At 42.6% G+C, this 24,755-nt stretch overlaps 1 protein-coding gene across 3 annotated transcripts in view; it reads right to left on the bottom strand.

Annotated features, from left to right (window-relative positions):
- The window catches only part of abcb10 (ATP-binding cassette, sub-family B (MDR/TAP), member 10), a 33,745-nt gene extending 11,333 nt beyond the window's left edge, over window positions 1-22,412 (bottom strand). Inside the window, exons 1-6 of one of the 3 annotated variants that reach the window (XM_059648290.1) lie at window positions 21,979-22,412; window positions 21,194-21,397; window positions 17,657-17,859; window positions 16,244-16,381; window positions 7,014-7,160; window positions 2,815-2,950 (exon numbers count right to left, since the gene is read on the bottom strand). In XM_059648290.1, the coding sequence (XP_059504273.1) occupies window positions 2,815-2,950; window positions 7,014-7,160; window positions 16,244-16,381; window positions 17,657-17,859; window positions 21,194-21,397; window positions 21,979-22,267 (1,117 nt within the window). In that variant the 5' untranslated portion in view covers window positions 22,268-22,412. The remainder of the gene's footprint in view (window positions 1-2,814; window positions 2,951-7,013; window positions 7,161-16,243; window positions 16,382-17,656; window positions 17,860-21,193; window positions 21,398-21,978) is intronic. The other 2 variants (XM_048536288.2, XM_048536289.2) reach the window with 2 other exon arrangements.
- Window positions 22,413-24,755: the final 2,343 nt, after the last annotated feature.

Raw genomic sequence — 24,755 nt, forward strand, 5'->3', positions numbered from 1 at the left:
TGCAGAGAGACATAGATAAGCTGCAGAGCTGGGCTGTGAGGTGGCAAATGAAGTTTAATGCAGACAAGTGTGAGGTGATGCACTTGGGTAGGAGTAACCGGAATGCAAAGTACTGGGCTAATGGTAAGCTTCTTGGTAGTGTAGATGAGCAGAGAGATCTCGGTGTCCATGTACACAGATCCTTGAAAGTTGCCACCCAGGTTGACAGGGCAGTTAAGAAGGCATACAGTGTTTTAGCTTTTATTAATAGAGGGATTGAGTTCCGGAACCAAGAGTTGCTGCAGCTGTACAAAACTCTGGTGCAGCCGCACTTGGAGTATTGCGTACAGTTCTGGTCACCGCATTATAAGAAGGATGTGGAAGCTTTGGAAAGGGTGCAGAGGAGATTTACTAGGATGTTGCCAGGTATGGAGGGAAGGTCTTACGAGGAAAGGCTGAGAGACTTGAGGCTGTTTTCATTAGAGAGAAGAAGGTTGAGAGGTGACTTAATTGAAACATATAAAATAATCAGAGGGTTAGATAGGGTGGTTAGGGAGAGCCTTTTTCCTAGGATGGTGACAGCGAGCACGAGGGGGCATAGCTTTAAATTGAGGGGTGAAAGATATAGGACAGATGTCAGACGTGGTTTCTTTACTCAGACAGTAGTAAGGGAATGGAACGCTTTGCCTGCAACGGTAGTAGATTCGCCAACTTTAGGTACATTTAAGTCGTCATTGGATAAGCATATGGACGTACATGGAATAGTGTAGGTGATAATGGGAACTGCAGATGCTGGAGAATCCAAGATAATAAAATGTGAGGCTGGATGAACACAGCAGGCCCAGCAGCATCTCAGGAGCACAAAAGCTCACGTTTCGGGCCTAGACCCTTCATCAGAGAGGGAGATGGGGTGAGGGTTCTGGAATAAATAGGGAGAGAGGGGGAGGCGGACCGAAGATGGAGAGAAAAGAAGATAGGTGGAGAGGAGAGTATAGGTGGGGAGGTAGGGAGGGGATAGGTCAGTCCAGGGAAGACGGACAGGTCAAGGAGGTGGGATGAGGTTAGTAGGTAGGAGATGGAGGTGCGGCTTGGGGTGGGAGGAAGGGATGGGTGAGAGGAAGAACAGGTTAGGGAGGCAGAGACAGGTTGGACTGGTTTTGGGATGCAGTGGGTGGAGGGGAAGAGCTGGGCTGGTTGTGTGGTGCAGTGGGGGGAGGGGACGAACTGGGCTGGTTTTGGGATGCGGTGGGGGAAGGGAAGATTTTGAAGCTGGTGAAGTCCACATTGATACCATTGGGCTGCAGGGTTCCCAAGCGGAATATGAGTTGCTGTTCCTGCAACCTTCGGGTGGCATCATTGTGGCATGTTGCTGGTTGAGAATATGGAGTTCAATGTAACAATCTTGTAACATAAACTCCGTATTAGTAAAAGAGTGCATGAAGCTGTTTAGTTGTTGTACAACATCAAACTGCATCACTAATGTTCTTTTCTGACTGGTATTTCCTGTTGTTATCTGTCTGACATTTGTATTACTCGACCAAACCTTGTGGACCCTCTGAAACAAGGCACTGTTATATACAGAGATAATGGGAACTGCAGATGCTGGAGATTCCAAGATAATAAAATGTGAGGCTGGATGAACACAGCAGGCCAAGCAGCATCTCAGGAGCACAAAAGCTGACGTTTCGGGCCTAGACCCTTCATCAGAGAGCTCTCTGATGAAGGGTCTAGGCCCGAAACGTCAGCTTTTGTGCTCCTGAGATGCTGCTTGGCCTGCTGTGTTCATCCAGCCTCACATTTTATTACACTGTTATATACAATCTGATTTCCTTTAGCGTGCCTCATTAGAATCTGCCTCCACCACGATACTCAGGCAGTAGACTCCATTCCCAATCACTGCTACATAAAAAGGTTTCCCTGGCATCACTTTGCTGTTTTCCACAAATTACTTTACATCTGCAGATGCAGCAGCTATCGACACACAGGCCCTGGTATAGTGGTCCAAGTTAAATATTGGAATAAAGTCAATTATCACTGCTTGTACCCAGAAATTGTCTGTATACAATTTATACCCAGAGGATTTTCGCCTTCTGCTTCTGGCTGTTACAAAGTGAACTGAGAAACACCAATTGAACCCTTCACATCAATGTTTTAGGTATAAAAAAACACATTGACAAATTGGCTTCATTGGCATCATCTGTATCCCATCCAGCCAGTAAATCTTAAAAAGTCATCTGTTTTAAAATAGCACAAAGTACTCACATGGTAGCAACACAATTCCAAGAAGTTACACACTAAGGTGAAACCCCACTTTTCCCCAGCTGAAGTTCCCATCTCCACCCACTCCCAGAGACAAAGACTCTATCTTGCCACTTTCAAGAAGTATATCTATAACTTCAACCTATTCATAACTACTCCTTCAAATTACCTTCCCTGGTCAAAACTCACTATCAAAGACAATGATCTATCCAAAAAGAGACACAGTGACAATTTGTTCAAGTTTGTTTCTTCAACAAGTGTTTTCTTTTTCCCTCCACCAAAAAAAAACCCTGACTGAGGTGAATGAGAGCCACAGATGGGATCGTCACCTTGTCCAAGTCACATGCCATCAGCCTGGAACTCCCTCCATGACAGCACCAGTGAGTGTACATACACTAAAAAAAGTTTGAGTAATTCATTGCAATCACTCAGCACCACCTTCTCTAGGCCAACTGGGCACAGGCAATTATTGCTGGCCTCGTCAGCACAACTCCCTTTCTGAAAAACAAATTATACTAAAGAGAAACTTCCTTAACATTTCCACAAAATCCACAATCCATAAAGCTGGAACTTTACCTCCAATACTTATTCCCACCCAGAAGGCATACATCATAAAAGATGTGAGTTCTCCTACTGTCATGTAGGCATCTCCCATCATCAGGCCTCCCTTGTACAGGACAGACAGAACAATCAGGTTTCCAGTTAGACCAGTCTGAAACAGAAAAATAAATCTCGAGATTAGCATCCCCACTTAGTTCCATGTTATTCCATGCGAAACTGAGGATGCAGGTATAAATAAAATAAAAACTTGAATAATCTATGAGGTGATACAACTCTTCGAGGGTTAAATTTATATATTGGATGGGGAGTACAACTATAAGGCTTGTTCAGTGGCCACCCACAGATGCACCGGGCCCCCAAAGTGACCTAAAGCGAAAAGGAACTTTACCAACTACCTTACGGTGACCAATTTTTCACTTTAACAAGCGGATCACCTCAGAAAAACTTTAAGACTGTTTCGACAGCAACACAAGTGCTCAGTAAATAGTAAAGAACACCAATCAAATGACTGCAAGAATATTACTAAAGGCAAGCAAAAAGAATCGGAAACAAAAACAAAGTGCATGAAAAACACAGCTTGGCAGCATCTATGGCAAGAAAGCAGAATTAATGTTTCAGGTCCAGTAATCCTTCTTCAGAATTGGTTTATAAGGAAGGCCACTGGACTCAAAACTTTACTTCTGCTTTCTCTGCACAAATGCTGCTCGACCTGCTGGGTTTCTCCAGCCATTTCAGTTTTTGTTTTCTGACTGGCAGCATCTGCAGTTATTTTGGTTTTTAGGAAGAGGTGAAGGTGGCTTACTTGGACACCTTCAAGCAACTCCAAGACTGTCCTCACATCCCAGCTGAAACCTTTGCATTAGGAGTCCAGAAAAACTGCTAGATTACTATGGTAGTGACAGGACAGAAACAATCATGGAAAGTAAGTTCATAGAAACATCTTATAGTGCGCTGTACATCAGCTGACGTGTAGCAACTAGAGAGCTCAGCACAAACACTGAACTCCGATCAATCGATTGATTAAAGGAGCGTTGTGGGGGATGGGCTACATAAAGAATTGATGAATCAACTGGAACAATGAGACCGCAGAATAAATAATGTTAAGTGCTGTGCTTTGAAAGAACACCAAGCATAAGGAGATGAGAGAGAACGTGCACCCGTTGATAATGGGACAAGAGGAGATGCAGTTACATCTGTGCACTAGCTTTTGTTGTCTTCTACCTGGATACTCAAGTCTCTTATTAGAGAGAGCAGAAATAAAAAGACAAAGTTGTTCCATTGTCCAAACAGATCATAGCTGATCTTCCAGCACTCTGCAATCTTTCCCCACAATCTCCATCTGCTTTATGATAGTGGCAACCAGAAGCCGATCAATTTCTATCTTGAACATGCTCAATCACAGAGACCATCAGAAAGTGGACCAGAAGTGGAAGTGTTAGTGGTGATCTTTCGGAATCACTAAAGTCAGGGAGGGCCCCAGAGGACTGGAAAATGGCTAATGTGACACCCGTTTAAAAAGGGAGTAAGGCAAAAGACGTAAAATTGCAGGCCGATTAGCCTAACCTCGGTCATGGGTAAGATTTCAGTCCATTGTAAAGGATGAGCTTACTGAATATTTGGAAGTGTATAGTAAAAATAGGGCAAAGTCAGCATGGTTTCATCAAGGGGAGGTCATGCCTGACAAATCTGCTAGAATTCTTTGAGGAAGTAACGAGCAGGGTAGACCAAGGAGAGCCAATGGATGTTATCTACCTCTACTTCAAGAAGGCCTTTGATAAAGGTGCCACACAGGAGGCTGCTGAGTAAGATACGGGCCCATGGTGTTAGAGGCAAGGTGCTAGGCATGGACAGAAGATTGGCAGTCTGACAGAAAGCAGAGAGTGGGGATAAAGGGGTCTTTCTCAGGATGGCAGCCAGTGACATGTGGTGTTCCACAAGGGTCAATACTGGGACCACAACTTTTCACTTTGTACATGAATGATCTAGATGAAGGAACTGTGGGCATTCTGGCTAAGTTTGCATACGATACAAAGATAGGTAGAGGGACAGGTAGTATTGGAGGTGGTGGGGAGGCTGCAGAAGGATTTGGACAGGTTAGGAGAATGGGCAAAGAAGTGGCAGATGGAATACAACGTGGGAAAGTGTGAGGTCATGCACTTTGGTAAGACGACTAAAAGCATAGACTATTTTCTAAATGGGGAGAAAATTCAGAAATCTGAAGTGCAAGGAAACTTTGGAGTTCTAGTCCAGGATTCTCTCAAGGTAAACTTGCACGTCGAGTCAGTAGCCAGGACGGCAAAAGCAATGCTGGCATTATTTTGAAAGGACTTGAATACAAAAGCTGAGATGTACTACTGAGGCTTTAAAAGGCTCTGGTCAGGCCACATTTGGAGCATTGTGCAGTTTTGCGCCCTATATCTCAGGAAGGATGTACTGACCCTGGAGTGGGTTCAGAGGAGGTTCATGAGAATGGTCCCAGGAGTGGAAAGCTTAACATATGAGGAACATTTGAGGATTCTGGGTCTGTACTCATTGGAGTTTAGATGGATGAGGGGGGAATCTAATTGAAACTTACAGAATACTGAATGGCCTGGACAAAGGAGACGTTGGGAAGGGGCTTCCATTGGTAGGAGACTCCAGGGCCCGAGGGCACAGCCTTAGAGTAAAGGGAGCATCTTTTAGAACGGAGATAAGGAGAAACCTCTTCAGCCAACAAGTCGTGAATCTATGGAATTCACTGCAACAGAAAGCTGTGGAGGCCAGGTCATTGAGTCCAGTTAAGACTGAGATAGATAGGTTCTTGATTATCAAGGGGATCAAGGGTTATGGGGAGAAAGCAGGAAAATGGGGTTGAGGGACTTATCAGCCATGATTGAATGGCAGAGCAGATTTGGTGGGCCATCTGCTCTTATGTCTTATGGTCTCTTCTACTCTTTCTGCCAAAGTAGAAAACCTCATAATTTCCCACAGTATATTCTATTTGTTAAGACTTTGCCCATTTACCTAACCTGTCTGTATCCCCTCTGAAAACTTTGTATCATCCTCATCATTTGTATTCAACTTATTTGTGTCATCTGAAAACCTGGCTATATACATTCACCTTCCTTATCAGACTCATTCATTTAATTATTAATGTTTGTGGCCCCAGCACTGATCACTCTGGTATTGCACTAGTTACAGTTTGCCATCCTGACAATGATCTTGTTATCCCAACTGTTTTCTATTGGTTATATGATTTTCTATCCATGCTAATACACTATCCCCAACACCCTGAGCCCCTACCTTACCAAGTAGCCTAACGTGCAATATCTGATCAAATGCTCACTGGAAATGTGATGTCCGTCTGGTGTAGCTGACTCCAAAACTTCATCGCCATGAGTCTTAAATAGCTTATCCTACCCCTTACTACTTCGAACCCAGTGATCTCTTGCTGTGTTCAAAAATGCAACATTGTATTCCATCTGCTGCTCTTACAGTTTTGCCAAATCAATGAATCGGTCTACGTAGCTTTGTCATTCCCTACTCCATACTTTGTTAAAATAGGAATACAGGAACAGGAGTAGGCTATTCTGCTCCTCAGTCAATCAGATCATGGCTGATCTGGGCCTAACTGCATGTACCCGCTTTGGGCCCATATCCTTAATATGCTTGTTTAATTAAAAAAAACCTATCTCAAATTTAAATTAACAACTGAATTAGCCTCAATCACCATTTGACGAAGAGTGTTCCAATCCTCCACTACTACTTGTGTGTAAAATTACTTTCCAGCATCTTTTCTGATTGGCCTGTTCTCCAGCAGCCCTATACAAGAGTGATCTCATAGATCAATCAGTTTGATTTACTCAGAGCTGAAGAATTCAGTGAGGTACATTTCCTGCCCAAAGCTTTAACTTTTTATTGATAAGAATATCTGGTGGTAACTACCTTCCGGGTAGTAACATTATAATCCAGCACTGTAGTTATACACTACTCTATTATATATACAACCGGTTAAGTTCAACCACACTGCATCTACATGACTTATTTATTTTTTTACTTTGTGCCTGACATCAAGTTTAAAGTAATGTTATTTTGTCACTCAGCTGTACAGTGTTCTGAAAATGAACCTTGTAACAGATGAACTAAATCTCAGGAGCTGGAATACATCACTTGAGAGAAACGGAGTCAGAAAGGCTAAAGGAGAGTGCTCAAAATTCTAACAACACTGTACTTACTGCACCATAAAACCCTGCGCGGGCCACTGCTTCTTTCCTGGCCAGCTGCAACACTTGGCTGATCTTCTCAGTATATGTCTGCAGTTCAGACTCTTCCTTGGCAAAAGCACGAACTGTCCTGATGTTCCCAATGCGCTCTTCAGCAAGCTGTGAGTGGGTAAGAGAAAGTCAAGCTCACATAGAATTTACATATTTTATTTGGAATTCCACCTGGGAAAATTGAAGTTTGGACACAAATGTGTCGCAGGAAAGATACCAGTTTTTTTAATATCAAATTGAAGAAGCAAAGTGGAACTATATGTGGTTCAGTTATTGATTACACAAGGCCATGAAAGTTTTAGAGAGAAGTTGGATTTAATTTTTTTTGATACAGATGATCAGACACAAGGTGCCTTTAGGTTGAAAAACTGCCCAGTTACAGCTTTCGAATCATTAAGTTGCAGTTCATCACAGAGCTGAGATTGACCAGATGCATGCGGACATGTGGAAAGTCTGCAAACCAAAACACACCCCTCTTCCTCACTCTCTGAAATGGTGAAAGGAAACCAGCACTCAAAAATTTCAAAGAGTAAAGCTTCTGACTCAAGCAAAGATCTAGTTTCAACTGATTGGCTATTGAATTGAGAATTTCCTGTCATCAATGTAATTTCATTGCCAAAAACTGAAAGAACTCTGACAAAGTCATCATATGGTTTGGACTTGCTATCCACAAAATTTGTTCCTTTTTGCCTATGCTGCTACTCATAAGAGGTCTGCAGAATTGTTTTGTCTATCCTGTTTGAGTGTGTGTGTTTGGGTTTTAAGGGGATATTGTTTAAATTTGCATAGTAGTAAATAATTTGTCACTTGTGAAAAGATAAATAGGTTTTCAGAGATAGTAGGAACTGCAGATGCTGGAAATTCTGAGATAACCAGGTGGAGAGCTGTATTTGTTTTCTTGTTTCCTGATAAACCTGTTGAGAGTTTCATTTATCTTAGACAGTAGTCAAACTCAGGCAAATTTTAATAGCTCAATTGGTCATTTATACATTTGAGAGAGCTCACAAAGTAGTGGGGCTTGATTACTCGTGTGTTTTTTCCATAAAAGTCATAACACTACACACGTACAGCCAGAAGTTAGCCAGCTTCTATCAGGCTCCATTCATTACCCCATATAGTCTCAGATTTAATCCCAACAGCATTAACCAACTACACTCTAGACAATACGGTAGAATTTCTCAGCCAGCCAGAGACTGCCAGTCCCAATAAGGTAGAGGCAAAGATTAGAGTCTGGTGTCCAAATCCATCCAACAATCTACTGGAGTTGAATCAGGAGAGCTCATAGGTCATTCATCAGCCACGCAGGTGATACAAATCCACAATAACTATACATATTTTCTCATGAGTTTCACTGGAGTTCAGAACAAATGGGGGGGTGTCCTCAAGGAATCTTACAAAATTCTAATTGGACGAAACACAGCGGATGCAGAAAGGATGTTCCCAATGACTGAGAGGAGAAATTTCTTCACGCAGAGACAGTGGTGAGCCTGTGGACTTCACAACTACAGAAAGCAGTTGAGGCCAAAACATTGCATGATTTCAAGAAAGATCAAAGGATATGAAAGAAGAGCAGAAACAAGTTAATGGAGTACTGATGATCGAATGGCAAAGCTGGTTCAAAGGGCCAAATGGCTTACTCTGCTCCTGTTTTCTATGTTGAAAGGAGATGGGCAATGAAGGACTCAAACATAAAGCAGTTTTGTTCTGCTGTTAGACTGAAATAAAGCAGTTTGGACACAAGGTTTCTGACAATGGTATTGCAAGAAAAAGGATACATTGCTCCTCTTAGCTGATCCTAAAACATTTTTGGATTAATACATCCTGAAGAATCTCAATGTAATATTTCATATCACATTACATAATTGTTAAATTGTCTCCTGGGATTCCTTGCTGTACATTTCCTATTGCCTTTCTGAAGGGAAGATGTTCAATGGGATTAGATTTGACACTGAAATGTTGGATATTGCATTTTTAAATTTGCAACATGACGTCTGGTGAGGTAGCAGACTTGAAGAACGAGGTGATCTTGGACTTATAATTCACAAAGCCCTCTTTTTAGGATTTATCTTTTCTTGTGTGAGACTGTTTGAACTAATTGATCAGAGATTGATTGCTTATGATTAGTCGACATATAAGTTCTGGTTACAGCATTTGAGTTTCAAATGGTAGAACAAAGGACTAGATTGATCATGGTCTTCTTTCAATCTCCAGTGATGCCACTTCCTGTTTTCAGGCACATTGGGTTATGTGACTTCATGCTCTTCCAATCACTCTTAAATCTGAAGAGTATGAAATCTGCCTTGCTATTGACTGGTTGGGAGATAGTATTAACTGCTGTCATACTCCAAAGCTAGCTTTCAGAATCCAGTTCTGAAGTCAGACTGCAGAAATACAAACCCTACAGAGATCAGTGGAGAAGCTTATCTTGTAGGTCCAGATGACGTTCTTGCAAAAGCTCTTTAGTGAACTGATAAAAGACCACTAGTTGAGGCAATCAAAGATTGGTCTAGGCGGTTTTGCAGTTAAGTAACCAAGACAGTTATCTCGAACCTGGCAGTCCTGCATCAACTATCAATCCCAGAGCTGGAGCTCCCAGTCTCAAACTTTACATATTTGTACTTCGAGTTATGTTTACAGTTGCTGATATTTGCAAGAACAACATTTTGTTAATTTAACTGAGCTTAATAAAGGGTGGTATTTCAACGTTCCAAAGCAGATATTATTTGCATGTGTTCAGCAGTCTGTTACAGTTTATTCAAAAATGCAAAAAGCCTATTGCTGTGATCTGAAAGAGAGACAACTGCAGCAGAGATCCCAGAACAAAGAACTGGCTAACAAGACAAGCAAAGAGTAGGACTAAAAGGATCTTTTTCAGGATGACAGTGAGTATCTAATGGAGTTCCACAGGAGTCAGTTTTGGGACTGCAACTATTCTCATTATACATTAACAATCTGGGCAAAGAGACTGAAGGCATTGCTGCTAAGTTTACAGGTGACATGGAAATATGTGGAGGTACAGATAGCGTTGAAGTCATGGAAAGACTACAGAAGGACTTGAAGAGGCTAGGGGAGTAGACAGAAAGAAGTGGCAGAGAGAAGACCATTTGGGAAAGTGTGAGCTTTTGCATTTTGGTAGGAAGAACGGAGGTGTAGGCTGTATTCTGAACTGGGAAAGGCTTTGGAAATCAAAAGCACAAACGGATTTAAAGTCCTAGTTCAGGATTCTCTTAAGGCTAAGATGCAGGTTCAGTTGGCATTTAATAAGACAAATGCAATACTAGCATTCATTTCAAGAGGGCTAGAAGTTTTGGGGCCTGTATCTGAGCAAGGATGTGCTGGCACAGAGGGGTTCCAGAGAAGGTTTACAAAAAATGATGTCTGGGATGAAAGGCTAGACATGTGAGGAACAGCTGGGGACGCTTATATTTGTAATCAATGGAGTTTAAAAGACTAAAGATGGATGACATTGAAACTTGGAATACTGAGACACCTGGATAGCGTGGATGTGGGGAAGATGTTTCTACAAGTCAGAGAGACTAGGCAGTGGCGGAGGCGAGTTTGGTCTTAGTACAAGACCCAGATTTGGCAGAGGTGACATTGGCAAAGTGGGCCCAAAGCAGATTCATGGCAGTGAAGGTAAGTTTGGGCTGGTGTGGTACTCAGTGGCACCTGCATTTGCATGGTCAAGCGAAGACTCAAAGTAGTGTGGACTTTGGCAGAGGCAAGATGGCACAGAAAAGTAATGGCTTTCATTCGAGCAGCTACACGCAAAGGGGACTTGTGCCTGGCCACCAGGAGAACCTAACAAGATGCACTGTAAAGCTGAACACTTTTTCTCTATTTCTTTATGTTCTGCTGTTATATTCAATGCTGTGGTTTATTTTTGTGTTTTAAGAGGGCACTGGAGAGTGACAACACTATATAACACTTCTCACTCTATTTTATAACAAAACACAGATGACAATAAATCAAGTAAAATCCAATTCCTTCAGCCAGGGGGTAGCGAATCTGTGGAACGCATTGCCAATGATAGTGGAGGCCAAGTCTTTGAGTGTATTTAAAACGGAGACAGACAGGTTCTTAATGAGCAACACAATCAAGGGTGATGGGAAGAAAGCAAGAAACACATCAGCCATGACTGTCTCAGTAGGCCATTTGGCCTGATTCTGCTCAGATATCCTACAGTCCAACTGTGATTTATTCTAACCTACGCTTCTTGGGGCACAATTTCCAGTTGCTCTTCCTTGATTGCCACAGAACCCCAGGTTCTCTTTTAACCAGGAGAGCACAGATATGCAATGGGCACTTTATAGCTCATGTTGTGGACTTTGAGACCCAGGCAAGAAATAATGTAAAATATTCCCATTGCTGCGTTAAGGGAAGTACTGTGGGTTACAGGCTTTCCAATGAGGCATTGAACCAAGGCCACGTCTCCTCCGGAGGGTATAAAAAACCCGTGAGACTATTGCAAACAAGAGCGAGACATCTTTCTCATATCCTGGTCAACATTTATCTCACAACCAGCAGAAACAAAAACAGAATATCTTATCATTATCATGTTATTGTTTATAAGATCTTGCTGAACAGTAATTGGCTGCCGTGTTTCCTAAATCAGAGTGTTGAGTTTGAGTTTGATTTTATTATTGTCACATGTACTGAGATAGTGAAGTGTTGTTTTGTGTGCAACACGTGCATATTATACTACACAAACTGCATCAGGGTAGCAGAACAGAGGGCAGAATACAGTGTTACAGCTGCAGTTAAGGTGCAAAGACAGATCAATACACAGTGTTACAGCTGCAGTTAAGGTGCAAAGACAGATCAACATTAGCATGAGAGGTTCAGTAAAAAGTCTGATAACAGCTGGGAAGAAGCAGTTTTTGAATTTGTTTGTACGGTGTTATCTAACTTTTATATCTTCTGCCTCATTAAAGAGGGTGGAAGAGAGTACAACCACAGTGGGAAGGGTCTTTGATTATGTTGTTGCTTTCCCCAAGACAGCAGAAAGTATGACGGAAGGCTGGTTTTGCATGATGTGTTCACAACTCTCTGTAGTTCCTTGTGGTCTTGGGAAGAGCAGTTGCCATACCATGCTTTGATGTATCCAGACAGGATGCTTTCTATGGTGCACCTATTAAAATTGGTAAGAGTCTTTGTGGACATGCCGAAGGAAGTAGAGACATTGTTGTGTTTTCTTGACAGTCACTTTCCTGTAGATCGACCAGGACAGACTGTTGGCGATCATCACTCCCAGGAACTTGATGTTCTTGACCATCTCCACCTCAGCACCATTCATGCAGATACAGAGGTATGCCCTCCACTCCACTACCTGAAGTCAATGACCAGCTGCTGCCTTTTACCAACAATGAGCGAGAACGCATTGTATTTACACCACGCTGTTAAGCTCTCGATCTCTTTTCCTGGAGTGTGTCTCGTCGTTGTTTGAGATCCAACCTACAATGGTGGTTTCATTAGTAAACTTGTAAATAGAGTTGGGGTGGAATGTGGCCACACAGTCAGGAATGTATCAGGAATACAGCAGGTAGCTAAGGATGCAGCTTTCCAGGATAATGGTATTGTTGTTGCATATTCTTACTGAGTGTGGTCTATGCGTCAAGAGGTCAAGGTTTCAGTTACAGAGGGGAAAGCCAAGACCCAGCTCTGAGTTTGTTTGGAATTACAGTGTGGAAAGTGGAGCTGTAGTCAATAGGTCGGAGCCTGAGAAGCAGTGACAAGGCTTTATAATATACACTTAATTGGCAGAAGAGTGCTGTATGATTTTCAGAGCTCGTGAGAGCTCGTATTATTGTGTATTCATTTGAAAAAGTAAATTTCTTTTCCTCAGAGGGAAAAAAAATTACGTTGTCACAGTGACTATCTTGCATAAATGAACACTGCAAGAAGCAAGATATTGACTTGCTTCACAAAAGGAATTGTGAATGTTTATGGCAAAACTTGTTCGATCATCACTGATGGAAACCACGAGATCTAAATTACATATTGCAATTTCATTAACTATTCAAAGTTTTTATTAGGTGACGTGTGAGATTTTATTAGTGCCACCTTATTGGCATTGGGAGCAGTGCCCTGCTTTAAAATGTCTGGTGCCAAATAAATGTATTGTTAAAAATATGCTGAGGGAGCCTGTTCCATAAATTAATCTCATGGTCACTGAAATATTGTTTCTTTCAGATGTTTTTGAATTAATCCACTTCACAAGCAGAGACCAGGTATTCTGGTTCTACAGCTTGTCATGGTTTTATTATCAAGTCTACTTATAATCCTAAATACAACAACTATATTGTCTCTCAACCTGCTTGCTTCACATTTGTTGCTTAATCCAAAGGAATGCAAGAGTTTGAAAAAAAAAGAAAAATTCAGAAAATGACACTCCAGCTGATCAGTCCTGTCTTAACTAGTAATAATCTACATGGTGAACTTCAAAACTGTGAACAATGTGAAGCAGTGAAGGGTGACAAAGAGAGCCCAAGAGAAGACACAGCAGTGAACATCTTTGGTCACCCAGCAGCAAGCAGCACACACAGGGTTGGATTTACTGCATCAGTAGAACTGGAGTCTAAGATAACAAAGTGTGAAGCTGGATGAACACAGCAGGCCAAGCAGCATCTCAGGAGCACAAAAGCTGACGTTTCGGGCCTTGACGCTTCATCAGAGAGGAGGATGGGGAGAGGGTTCTGAAATAAATAGGGAGAGAGGGGGAGGCAGACCGAAGATGGAGAGAAAACAAGATAGGTGGAGAGGAGAGTATAGGTGGGGAGGTAGGGAGGGGATAGGTCAGTCCAGGGAAGACGGAGAGGTCAAGGAGGTGGGATGAGGTAGTAGGTAGGAAATGGAGGTGCAGCTTGAGGTGGGAGGAAGGGATGGGTGAGAGGAAGAACAGGTTAGGGAAACGGAGACAGGCTGGGCTGGTTTTGTGATGCAGTGGGGGGAGGGGACGAACTGGGCTGATTTTGGGATGCAGTGGGGGAAGGGGAGATTTTGAAGCTGGTGAAGTCCACATTGATACAATTGGGCTGCAGGGTTCCCAAGCGGAATATGAGTTGCTGTTGCTGCAACCTTCGGGTGGCATCATTGTGGCACTGCAGGAGGCCCATGATGGACATGTCATCTAAAGAATGGGAGGGGGGAGTGGAAATGGTTCACGACTGGGAGGTGCAGTTGTTTATTGCGAACCGAGCCGAGGTGTTCTACAAAGCAGTCCCCAAGCCTCCGTTTGGTTTCCCCAATGTAGAGGACGCCACACTGGGTACAATGGATACAGTATACCACATTGGCAGATGTCCAGGTGAACATCTACTTAATATGGAACGTCATCTTGGGGCCTGGGATGGGGCTGGAGGGAGGAGGTGTGGGGGCAAGTGTAGCACTTCCTGCGGTTGCAGGGGAAGGTGCCAGGTGTGGTGGGGTTGGAGGGGAGTGTGGAGCGGACAAGGGAGTGACGGAGAGAATGGTATCTCCGGAAGGCAGACAAGGGTCGGGATGGAAAAATGGTTTGGCTAGTGGGGTCAGATTGTAGATGGCGGAAATGTTGGAGGATGATGCGTTGTATCCAGAGGTTGGTGAGGTGGTATCTGAGAACGAGGGTCTATCGAGGAACTGGAGTCTATCCTTTTGACTGTTTGCTCTGGAGATATGGCCAAAACAGGCAAGGCTGGATTTGCATTTCATCCTACCACCCCCAGTTTGGTATCAAAATCCAGTGAGCTGCAATGGAGGTTTGTGTAGGCCATGAGTTATTCTTCAAGCAAATTTTGATCACCAAAAAGCATGATATCCAGAAAGAATAAATCACAGATTTTCTTCAACAGGAGGTAACCATTTAGTCCATTATGCCTAGGCTAAATCTTTCAAAGAGCAATCCAATTAATACAACTCCACTGCATTTCTCTATAAACTTACATTTTTCTTCTCATTTCAAACATTTATCTAATTGTTTTTTTAAAACGAACTAGTAAAGCTGCTTCCGTCATGCCTTCACTTCATGCAACCAGATCACTGTAACGCATGAAGATATCCTCAGCACCACTTGGTTCCTTTGATAATTTTGCGAAATCTGTATCCTGCAATTATTGATCCTTCCAGTGTAAACAGTTTCTCTTTACAGATTCAATTCAAGCTTCCTCAATTTTGAAAATTAAATCTCTCTTCACCTTTTTGCTCTAGAGAAACTATTCAGCTTTGACAGAGATAATGGGAACTGTCATCTCGGATTCTCCAGCATCCGCAAAGTGTAGAGCTGGATGAACACAGCAGGCCAAGCAGCAACTTAGGAGCACAAAAGCTGATGTTTCGGGCCTAGACCCAAGGCCCAAAACATCAGCTTTTGTCCTCCTGAGGTGCTGCTTGACCTGCTGTGTTCATCCAGCTCTACACTTTGTTATTCAGCTTTGACAATCTGGCAATATTTACAGCACACCACAGGAACAGGCCCTGCAGCCCAACAGGACTAGGTTAACACATGATACCTTCCTGAATGAAAAACCTTTACCTCTATGGAGTTTGTATCCATTATTCCCTGCCTATTCAGACATTTGTCGAGATGTCACATAAACATTGCTATTGTACTCATCTCTATCACCTCCTTTGGCAGCACACTCCAGGCACTTACCACCACTGTGTAATAAACCTGCCTCTCACATCTCCTTTAAATGTTACCCCCTTTTACCTTAAACTTATGCCCCTTCTAACTGACATTTCTAAACTGGGAAAAAGATTGACCAGCTAGTCTATCCAAGCCTCTCATAATTTTGAGCTTCGATCACATCACCACTCCCCCTTCCACTCCCCACACCCCCACGCATCGTTTGACATTAGAGTGAAAACAAATGAACTTTATCCAATCTCTCCTCATAGCTAATGCCCTCAAACCAGCAACATCCTGGTAAACCATGTACCCTCTCCAAAGCCTCCTCATCCTTCTTGCAGTGTGGCAGTCAGAGTTGTACATAATATTCTAAAACACAGCCTAACCAATGCAAAATGACTTGCTAGTGACCTATTAGCTGCTGTGATGAAGGAATTATAGAATTCTTCTGCGAGTGAACTAAAGGACTGAAAGGGCCACTTCTGTGACTGTCCGAGAATCATAACGCCTCCCTCATCTTCGAAATAAAAATACTAGTCTGGCCAGGTGACGCCACATCTTTTGTTAGAATAGATAAAAGGATTACCTGTGTTGCATCAGCTAGCGAATCTTGGGTAATTCCAGCAAGCTTGCGCATGTATCTACCATAAAACACTGCAAGAACACCAACTGGAGGAACAATGCCCAGGACAAACATAGCCAGCTGAGGCGACACGTAGAACTGCTCCAAAAAAAAAAAGGAAAATTAAGTCAGCAACATCCACTACGGTCAGCCGACATTCCAAAATGTTAGAAATTGTAAAGTTACACCAGTTTATCACAAACCGCGTTCTGCAAAATATTAAATATTGTCAAGAACTACAGCATGAGAGAAAGCCGGTTACAATGAACACAGACAACAATCATTTATTTACATTCAACTCATTTCCACTCAATTCCCCAAACAGGCATTTAACTTGATCTTACTAGTTCTGCGAAATACTGGTTATCATTTGATAACTGACAACATATTTTGAAAATTATTTATAAGCAAAGATCAAAATTGAAGACTGATCTTGTAACATTAAATAAGAGCATTTAGATACTGCCTTCTCTGAACTCAGCCAGAAAATACGGACAGACTTTACTCAAGATTACTTTTTTAAGACTGTATTCACAAAAGTACATGATATTCACTTCGACCCTCCTGTTCAACAAGTTGCAGAATCAAACAAGTATGAATTCTGCCTAGTGTTACAACTCAATCCATAGGTACCTATGGGAAGTACCCAAAGTTTTAGTACTGAACTTTGTTTAGTTAGCTGCTTTCAGCAAGGTTGACAGTTGGGGTTTTCTTTTTAAAAACAGGGTCCCTACAGTGTGGAGGTTCTGCAACATCTGCTCCAACGTCCAAGTTAAGGGGACAGATGATAGCAAATTCTTCTATCCTCAATTACCATTCAGTGATTTCTGTCATAAAACATAAATTGTGAATATATGATGAAAAGAGAATGAAGACTGGCTGTGACGCCATATGAAAGAGAATTGGTGATACACAGTCTAGGATATGGCAGTCAGCAGGTTTCCACATCTTCAGAGGAGATGGGCTAGGCAGGGCAGGGGAGGTGGGAATGGACACAGGCAAGGCATTTAAATTGACCAAAACATGGTCACTGCCATTGCAGAGAAATGTTCACAACATGCCCCTGTGGCATGCTGCCACATACATCTGTCGGATACTCAAATGTCACACAAACAGACACATAGACCGCACCTTTCAATCAAATACTATAAATTTATCAACTCCACATTCATCTAACTGCACACAAACTGAGTGCACAGTTTGAGAATGGAATTAATGCAAAGTTGAAATGTCAACAGTTCTCAGGGTCTGTAAAACTTCTTGGAAATAAAACACAAAGAATGTGCGTAAAAGAAAGGAACAAAGGTAATGGCAGAGTTAACCAATACAGAAATAGATTAATGTTCGCTCGTCAGCCCTTTCCCAGCCTTCACAAACCATCATGCCAACACCAGCTGCTGCTTGACCAACAGCTCTTAGGCCATCAGATAGGTTCTCAGTTACTGAGCGTCCAAGCAGGTCAGCATCGGACGAAAGTCGGTTTATCAGCTCTCCTGTGCTGGTTTTATCAAAAAACCCAATCTCCTGGCATAGAATTGAAGAAAATAATCTTGTCCTCAAACGTTTGACAATCTGCTGTCCTGTGAGAGGCAAAAAAAAACAAAAGGGCATTAGACTGACAGTACAGGCACCATCACAGTTAATGTCACACATTATTAACAAAAGTGCGAGATTTCCATCACCCACTGGTTAACCCTCAGTCAATTTAACACAACGCAGTTCCCAAATAACAGTAAGCTAATGCTGGAAATCAGATATTAAAAAGAGAACGCTAGAGAAATTCAGCAGATCTGGCACCATTTGTGGAGAGATAAACAGAGTTAATGTTGAGTTCAATGTGACTCTGCTTCAGAACCATTCTTGAAGTAGTCTTAACAGGCTTAAACTAGGAACTTTTTCTCTCTCTCCACAGATTTTGCTCGACCTGCTGAATTTATCCAGTATTCTATTTTTATTACACTCAAGCTCTAAATGGGCTTTATTGCAAACGCTTTCCTTTCCTTGCATCCACTGAGTTCTATAAATGAAGATGTATTCCACTAAAATCCCAAAAATAAATGTGCATTAGACAGTGTAGATAAGCCTCCTATTCTTTAATAAAATCGTGTCTTATTCAGTTTCTGACTTGTTCATCTGTTGCATAATTTTCTCTTCTTTCTGTTGTTTAGACACTTCTCTTCAAATGCACCCTTCTAATCAGTACTTTGCATTGAAATTATTGTGAGTTAATCAGCAAGGAAAGAATTTTTTTGCATGAAGTAAGTGTAGTTTAAGCAAGTTCTTCAGTTGCATCTGTTGGTTTCACTGATCAATGAATTGCCTCTAAAAAAGCAGGCATTTATAGTGAACCTTTCGTGTGGCTGAGAATTGCCAAAGCCCATTAAAACAGTCACTGGTTCAAGCCTGACCCCAGGGACAACTCAGTACCATCATGGCTGTGTGATGTAGTGAGAAGTGCTATCTTGACAGTTTGACGATAAATCAAGAGATAACAAGGTATAGAGCTGGATGAACACAGCAGGCCAAGCAGCATCAAAGGAGCAGGAAAGCTGACTTTTCAGGCCTAGACCCTTCTTCAGATGGGTCTAGGCGCGAAACGTCAGCTTCCTGCTCCTCTGATGTTGCTTGGCCTGCTGTGTTCATCCAGCTCTATACCTCGTTATCTCAGATTCTCCAGCATCTGCAGCTCCTACTATCTCTGATGATAAATCAAGTTTTATTTTATTTTATTTATTCATTCACAAGATGTGGGCATCACTGGCTACGCCAGCATTTATTGCTCATTCCTAAATACCCAGACAGCAGTTGCTGTGGGTCTAGAGTCAATGTAGGCCTGACCAGGTAAGGATGGCGGTTTCCTTCCCTAAAGGGACACTAGTGAACCAGATGGGTTTTTCCTGACAATTCAGCAATGGTTTCATCGTCATTGTTAGACTCTTAATTCCATATTTTTATTGAATTCAAGTTCTTCCATCTGCCATAGCAGGAATCGAACCTGGGTCCCCAGAACATCACCAGATCTCCAGTTTAATAATCTAGTCATTATACTATTAGGCCATTTCCTCTCCAAGGTTCACTTCACCCTCTTCAGTGAGGTATAAACAATCCCATGTACTATCTGAAGAACAGGGAGACACTCCCAATGTACAATACCAGCAAAAAGAATAAGTCAGGAGTGTAAATGAATACTCTGCACATGCCAGGATGAATGCAGCTCAACAACACAACTCTATCTAGGACAAAGCAGCCTGCTTGACTATACCCTATCCACTGCCTTCCCCATTGAAGTACAGTTGCAGTAGTGTGCATCTTATCAACAAGATGCAGTAACTCACCCAGGCTCTTTTGACACACCTTCCAAAACCATGACCTCTACCACTTAAGAGGGTCAATAGCAATACACAAATGAAATATTAATACCTTCAACTTTCTCTCCAAACTGCACACCAAAACTATGTTACCAAAATCCTGGAACCGCTATCCTCGTAGCGCTGAGGATAAATGCACACTGTACAGATTGCAGTCGTTCAAGAAAGCAGCTCAACACTTCTCTCTGAACAATACATGTTGGTCTAGCCAGCAATACCCACATCCAGTGGGCAAATGAAAACACTCTGGAGTCAGAAGCAGAATACCAAAATTTGCAGATGACACCATGTTGCAGGGCAGAGTTAATATAACGGAGCACTGAGTAATAAAGACAAGTTTAATAATTCAGAACGGCTGTGTAAATGGGAAACAATTTTTCACTGCAAAAAGGGAGTGCTGTACTATGGTGGAATAATAAGCATGCTAAAAAGTGAGCAGAGAGATCAGGACATGGGTACACATTCACAAATCCTTCAGACCATAGTAGTTTTAAAAATGTGGTGAATTTGCTGGGGGGGGGAGAGTAAGTGACAAGTGAAGGAGGAGCAGGCAGCAGACAAAAGGATGGATATTGCTAAGTCAAAGAGAAAGACAACGCAGACCATAATATGGGAAAATTCTGACGTTCTGAAGAAAGGTCCTGAAACATGTACTCTGCCTCTTCTCCACAGGTGCTGCCAGACCAGCTGAGTTTCTCCAGCAATTTATTTTATTTTCATATTTCCAGCCTCCATTTTTTTTTGGTTTTATTAATAATAGAAGTGTGCATTAACAAAGCTCTAAGGAATAGAATTCAAAACCAGAGAGGTTTGTTAAAACTTACATTGAGTCAGTTAAACCGAACTTGGGGGATACGGTGTACGGTTTTGATCTCCAGATTACAAAAGGGACAGCGAAGCATGGGAGAAAGTGTAGAACAGATTTACAAGGAAACTTGACAGGTGGGTTTCAACTATCAAGAACGGCTAGGGCTCTGGTGTCTGGAAAAGTGTGGTTTTGTTGCGATCTTAAACTCTGAAAGGCTTGTCAGAGTTAAATTTGGAATAGGTAGTTTAACATTGAAATGGGTTATACATAGTCACAAGGCCAACAGGGAATTTAAGAAACTTTACCAAGAGATTGATAACAATTGCATGTTTTCCAAGAGTAGTTAGATGAATTACATGAATACCTTTGAATAAAAAAAACATAAAAGCATGAAAGATAACAAGGTTTAGAGCTGGATGAACACAGCAGCCCAAGCAGCATCAGATGAGCATGAAGGCTGACGTTTCGGGCCAAGACCCTTCTCTTGGGATGTTATCCCATTCTGATGCCACTTGGCATGCTGTGTTCATCCAGCTCTACACCTTGTTATCTCAGAGGTGAGATGGAGTTGGTTCTGACCATCAATTTGGCCCGATGGCCTCAGTGTCTTATATCGCTATTCTAAAATTCAGTTCTATTTTTGTGGAACCTTACGATACATGCACTGTATTTTCCTCCACAAGCATGCAAACACCAGAAGTCCCTTGCAGTCAAATTGTTGCACAGACATTTTCTTACCTGAAATCTGCATGAGGTAGACACGGACAGCATTGGCAGCAGCTCCACAAATGAAGACACCACTCAATATAGCACACAGTGAGGTCAGGCTCCCAGTTACATTCTCTCCAACAGGATTCATATAAATGGTATCAATAACTTTTCCCAAAAAGAAGGGAGCAGACATGGTCACCAGGCTGGACACACCCAAGAAGCCCACAGCAGCTAGGGAGAGAAAACAATACAAACTTGTAGATATCAGAGCAACTCAAGGGCAGGCTGACTGTACTGCAAAGATAAGGGGGTCGATTAATGGGCAATTTATTACACAGAACTGGCTGCTGATGCACAAATACAGCCAACTCCCTTGATTGAATACCACAACCGTGAAAACACATGCCCTTTTACAATCGAGTTTCCGCCTGCAGCTTTAGAAACTGACAATAATATTGAGGACACAAGAAATTGCTGCCCGGGAAATTGACATCCTCTCTTGGGAGCATTTCTTTTCGAAAAAGCATGATGGGCATGTAATTCTCTAGCATCATTTCATGGTATTGCCCAATCGGTTAATGCAGCTCAGCAGACAAGTGAGATTTCTGATGACGGGGCGTGTGTGTGTGTGTGAGAGAGAGAGAGAGAGAGAGTGAAGGTGAGCTAAACATAAATTGGGAAATGGTGCTGACGAGGCTCAGCGGCTGATCTGAGGAATATTCTGGACGCGGATGTCACCACCTCCGACCCCCAAAGAGGGGAAGCACTGACCCGGTTCCGCTCCATACCCTCTCCCGGATGGCAGCGCTTACCTGAGAGCGGCCACCGCTCCGGGTAGGCCAGGGTTAGCAGCCTCCTGGCATCCACCAGTGACGCTCCGGTGGTGGGCAGCCGGCTCCGCTCCGTCTCCCGCTCGGCGTCAAGCCGCTGCTTTGGGGGCTGCAGGCCCGAGGCCGGGGCCCTGTTACCATGGTAACCCCCGCCGGCCGCGAGCCCCGAGCTATATCGCGGGAGCCGGTTCCACTGCAAACTCTCGGCGGCTGCCTGCTGACAGCGTGGGGTTAAGCCGCGCCGGCTAAGTAACAGAATCCGGGAGGCCATTCGGTGCAGCCGAAACAGTGAAGGGAGAGTGGAAGAGAGTCAGGGCCTGACCCCTGGCATCACTCGGACCATCCCAAAGGTCCCGAGCGTTTCCTGGTGCTGCTATTTATTGTTGCAGACGCCGAGCTTGCACCGCCCCCGAGCTGCCGCCAGTGAAATGTTTCAAACATTTCCCAACACACCCACATCGGCGCAGTGACACCCTCCAAAAACTTAATCTCACAATCTGGCTCTCTCCGGTACTCTACTGTTTATTCTCTCTCTTACTCCACACTCCGGGTATTTCCCTATTTTCTAATTAACGTTGCCTACTTAGCTATTTATAAATAGTATTTTTACACGCATTGGCCATTGCTCCTGCAACTTTACTAAATTACATAAACATTTGAAACTTTTAAAACGGTGTAATTTTACTGATGATTCGTCACTTAAACTGTATTGACATATATATAACTGCTGAAATATATACATATGTATAATATATATATATCAACAGTTGTTGCATTTGTCTTCCAATTGATGTTGGCCCTTTTGCATTTCGCCTGCTATATAAATATGGAGTTGTGAACAAGGAGCGAAAGCAGAAATTGCTGGAAATGTTCTGCAGGTCGAGCAGCATCTATAGAGAAATCAGAGTTGGCGACTGAGGTAGGGCCACTCGACCCGAAACATTAACTTGCATTTCAGAAACTTTCATTTCTGAAGAAGGGCCTAGGCATCTGCAGTTCCTACCATCTCTGAAACATTAACTCTTGCTTTCTCTCCACAGATGGTCCCAGGAATTCTAAGCTTTTCCAGTAATTTTTCAGATTTCCAGCATCCACAGTTCTTTTGGTTTTTATTTAGCACCGAGAATAAGCTGTTCTCATGTTATGATTAGGGATAAAGAAATCAAAAATCTAAAAGTTTGGACAGTGTCTGCCCTGTGCATTATTTCCTAGCTATACTTCAGTACGAGGATTTTTAATTCCCGGTCTTGCCATTTTCATTTTAAGCTTAATCCGCTTGAAGGAACAATATTATAAACTTTTTACTTTAGTACTCACCATTTCTGCGACTCCACAGTTCTCAGATTTTAACACCTCCGCCCAATATAATTGGCCCTGGGCGTTATGATACCAAAATTTCTGCTTTTTGCTGAAATGAAATAACTGATTTAGCAAAGAGCAAGGAACTACGTTCTTCCACGCCCTGGTACAAACAGTGGCTCAGTGGTTAGCACTGCTGCCTCAGTCTCAGGAACCCCAATGCTGCATGGGCTTCCTCCACGTGCTCCATTTTTCTCCCACAGTCCGAAGGTGTGTAAATTACGTGGATTGACCTTGGGAAATGCACGGTTACAGGGATGGGATGATCTCACATCTCCTCGACTCAATGGGCTAAATGGCCTACTTCCGCACTGTAGTTACTGTATGAGTACCATAACCTGCAGGAGGCTATGCACAAAATGCTGGAAAGTAGACGAAATGGGATGGCTCGTTACACAGCAGATGCAGATACGACGCACAGTGGCCTCTTCCTGTGCCGTTAAATACCATTTTATCAAGTTGCAACTCAAGTATTTCTAATAGCCTTGAAACTTTTCCCCCACTATACATATGCCCAGCCTTCAATGGTATAATCTCGCATGTGGTGAGCAAAATCCACAACCCGTCTGTATTGTTGAACCAAAACAAAACCTGAAAGAGCTGTGGCAGATGTAAACCAGGAACAAAAACAAAGTTGCTGGAAAAGCTCAGCGGATGTGGCAGCATCTGCAAAGGAAAAAAGTTAACGTTGAGTCAGACCATAAACATGAACGCTTTCCTTTTCTCCTTCATAGATGCTATCAGCCCTGCTGAGCTTTTCCAGCAACTTTGTTTCTGTATTGTTGTACTGCCTTGCTGCATTACAACTTACATATTCACTTGCTTCCTTAACGTCAACTTCTTTGCCACTGGCTCAATTTTCCTCCCAAGACATTTGTACAGACTAGTAACATTATAGTTGCATTTGCATGACCGAAGAGAATTCCATTTCGTAGCAGCAGCACTGCTAACATGCAACTTTTCAATACCTCAGGCCACTGTCAGAAAACCCTCATTTCTGCGAAAGGCTGATTTTGTCCATGGCTCAGTTCGTTGAATAAAAACAATTTATTGAGCAAACTGTGTGGCCAATTACTACTGGCTTTGCCTCAACATCTCATACAAAACTTTTTTAGGTCCTCTTCAGCTCGAGTATTCTCCCTTCCTGCATCTCACTTGATTTGTCTTCAGTCACCCTGGCCAAAAGGCCAGAATCCAATTCTGTATTACATGTATTAAGCTAAGTATTTTCAGCAAAAGCTATTTATTCTGCATATCAATGCTACAGATTAAATTGTTTATTGACATTAGAATTTTATTTTCATGTAATTTAGATCTATCCTCGTTAATGGGCATGATTCACTGAAGGTATATTTTTAGAATTATAGAATTCTGACATTGTGGAAGCAGGCCATTTGGCC

This window comes from Stegostoma tigrinum, chromosome 9 (genome assembly GCF_030684315.1).
Source record: "Stegostoma tigrinum isolate sSteTig4 chromosome 9, sSteTig4.hap1, whole genome shotgun sequence".
In the NCBI taxonomy this organism is placed as follows: domain Eukaryota; kingdom Metazoa; phylum Chordata; class Chondrichthyes; order Orectolobiformes; family Stegostomatidae; genus Stegostoma; species Stegostoma tigrinum.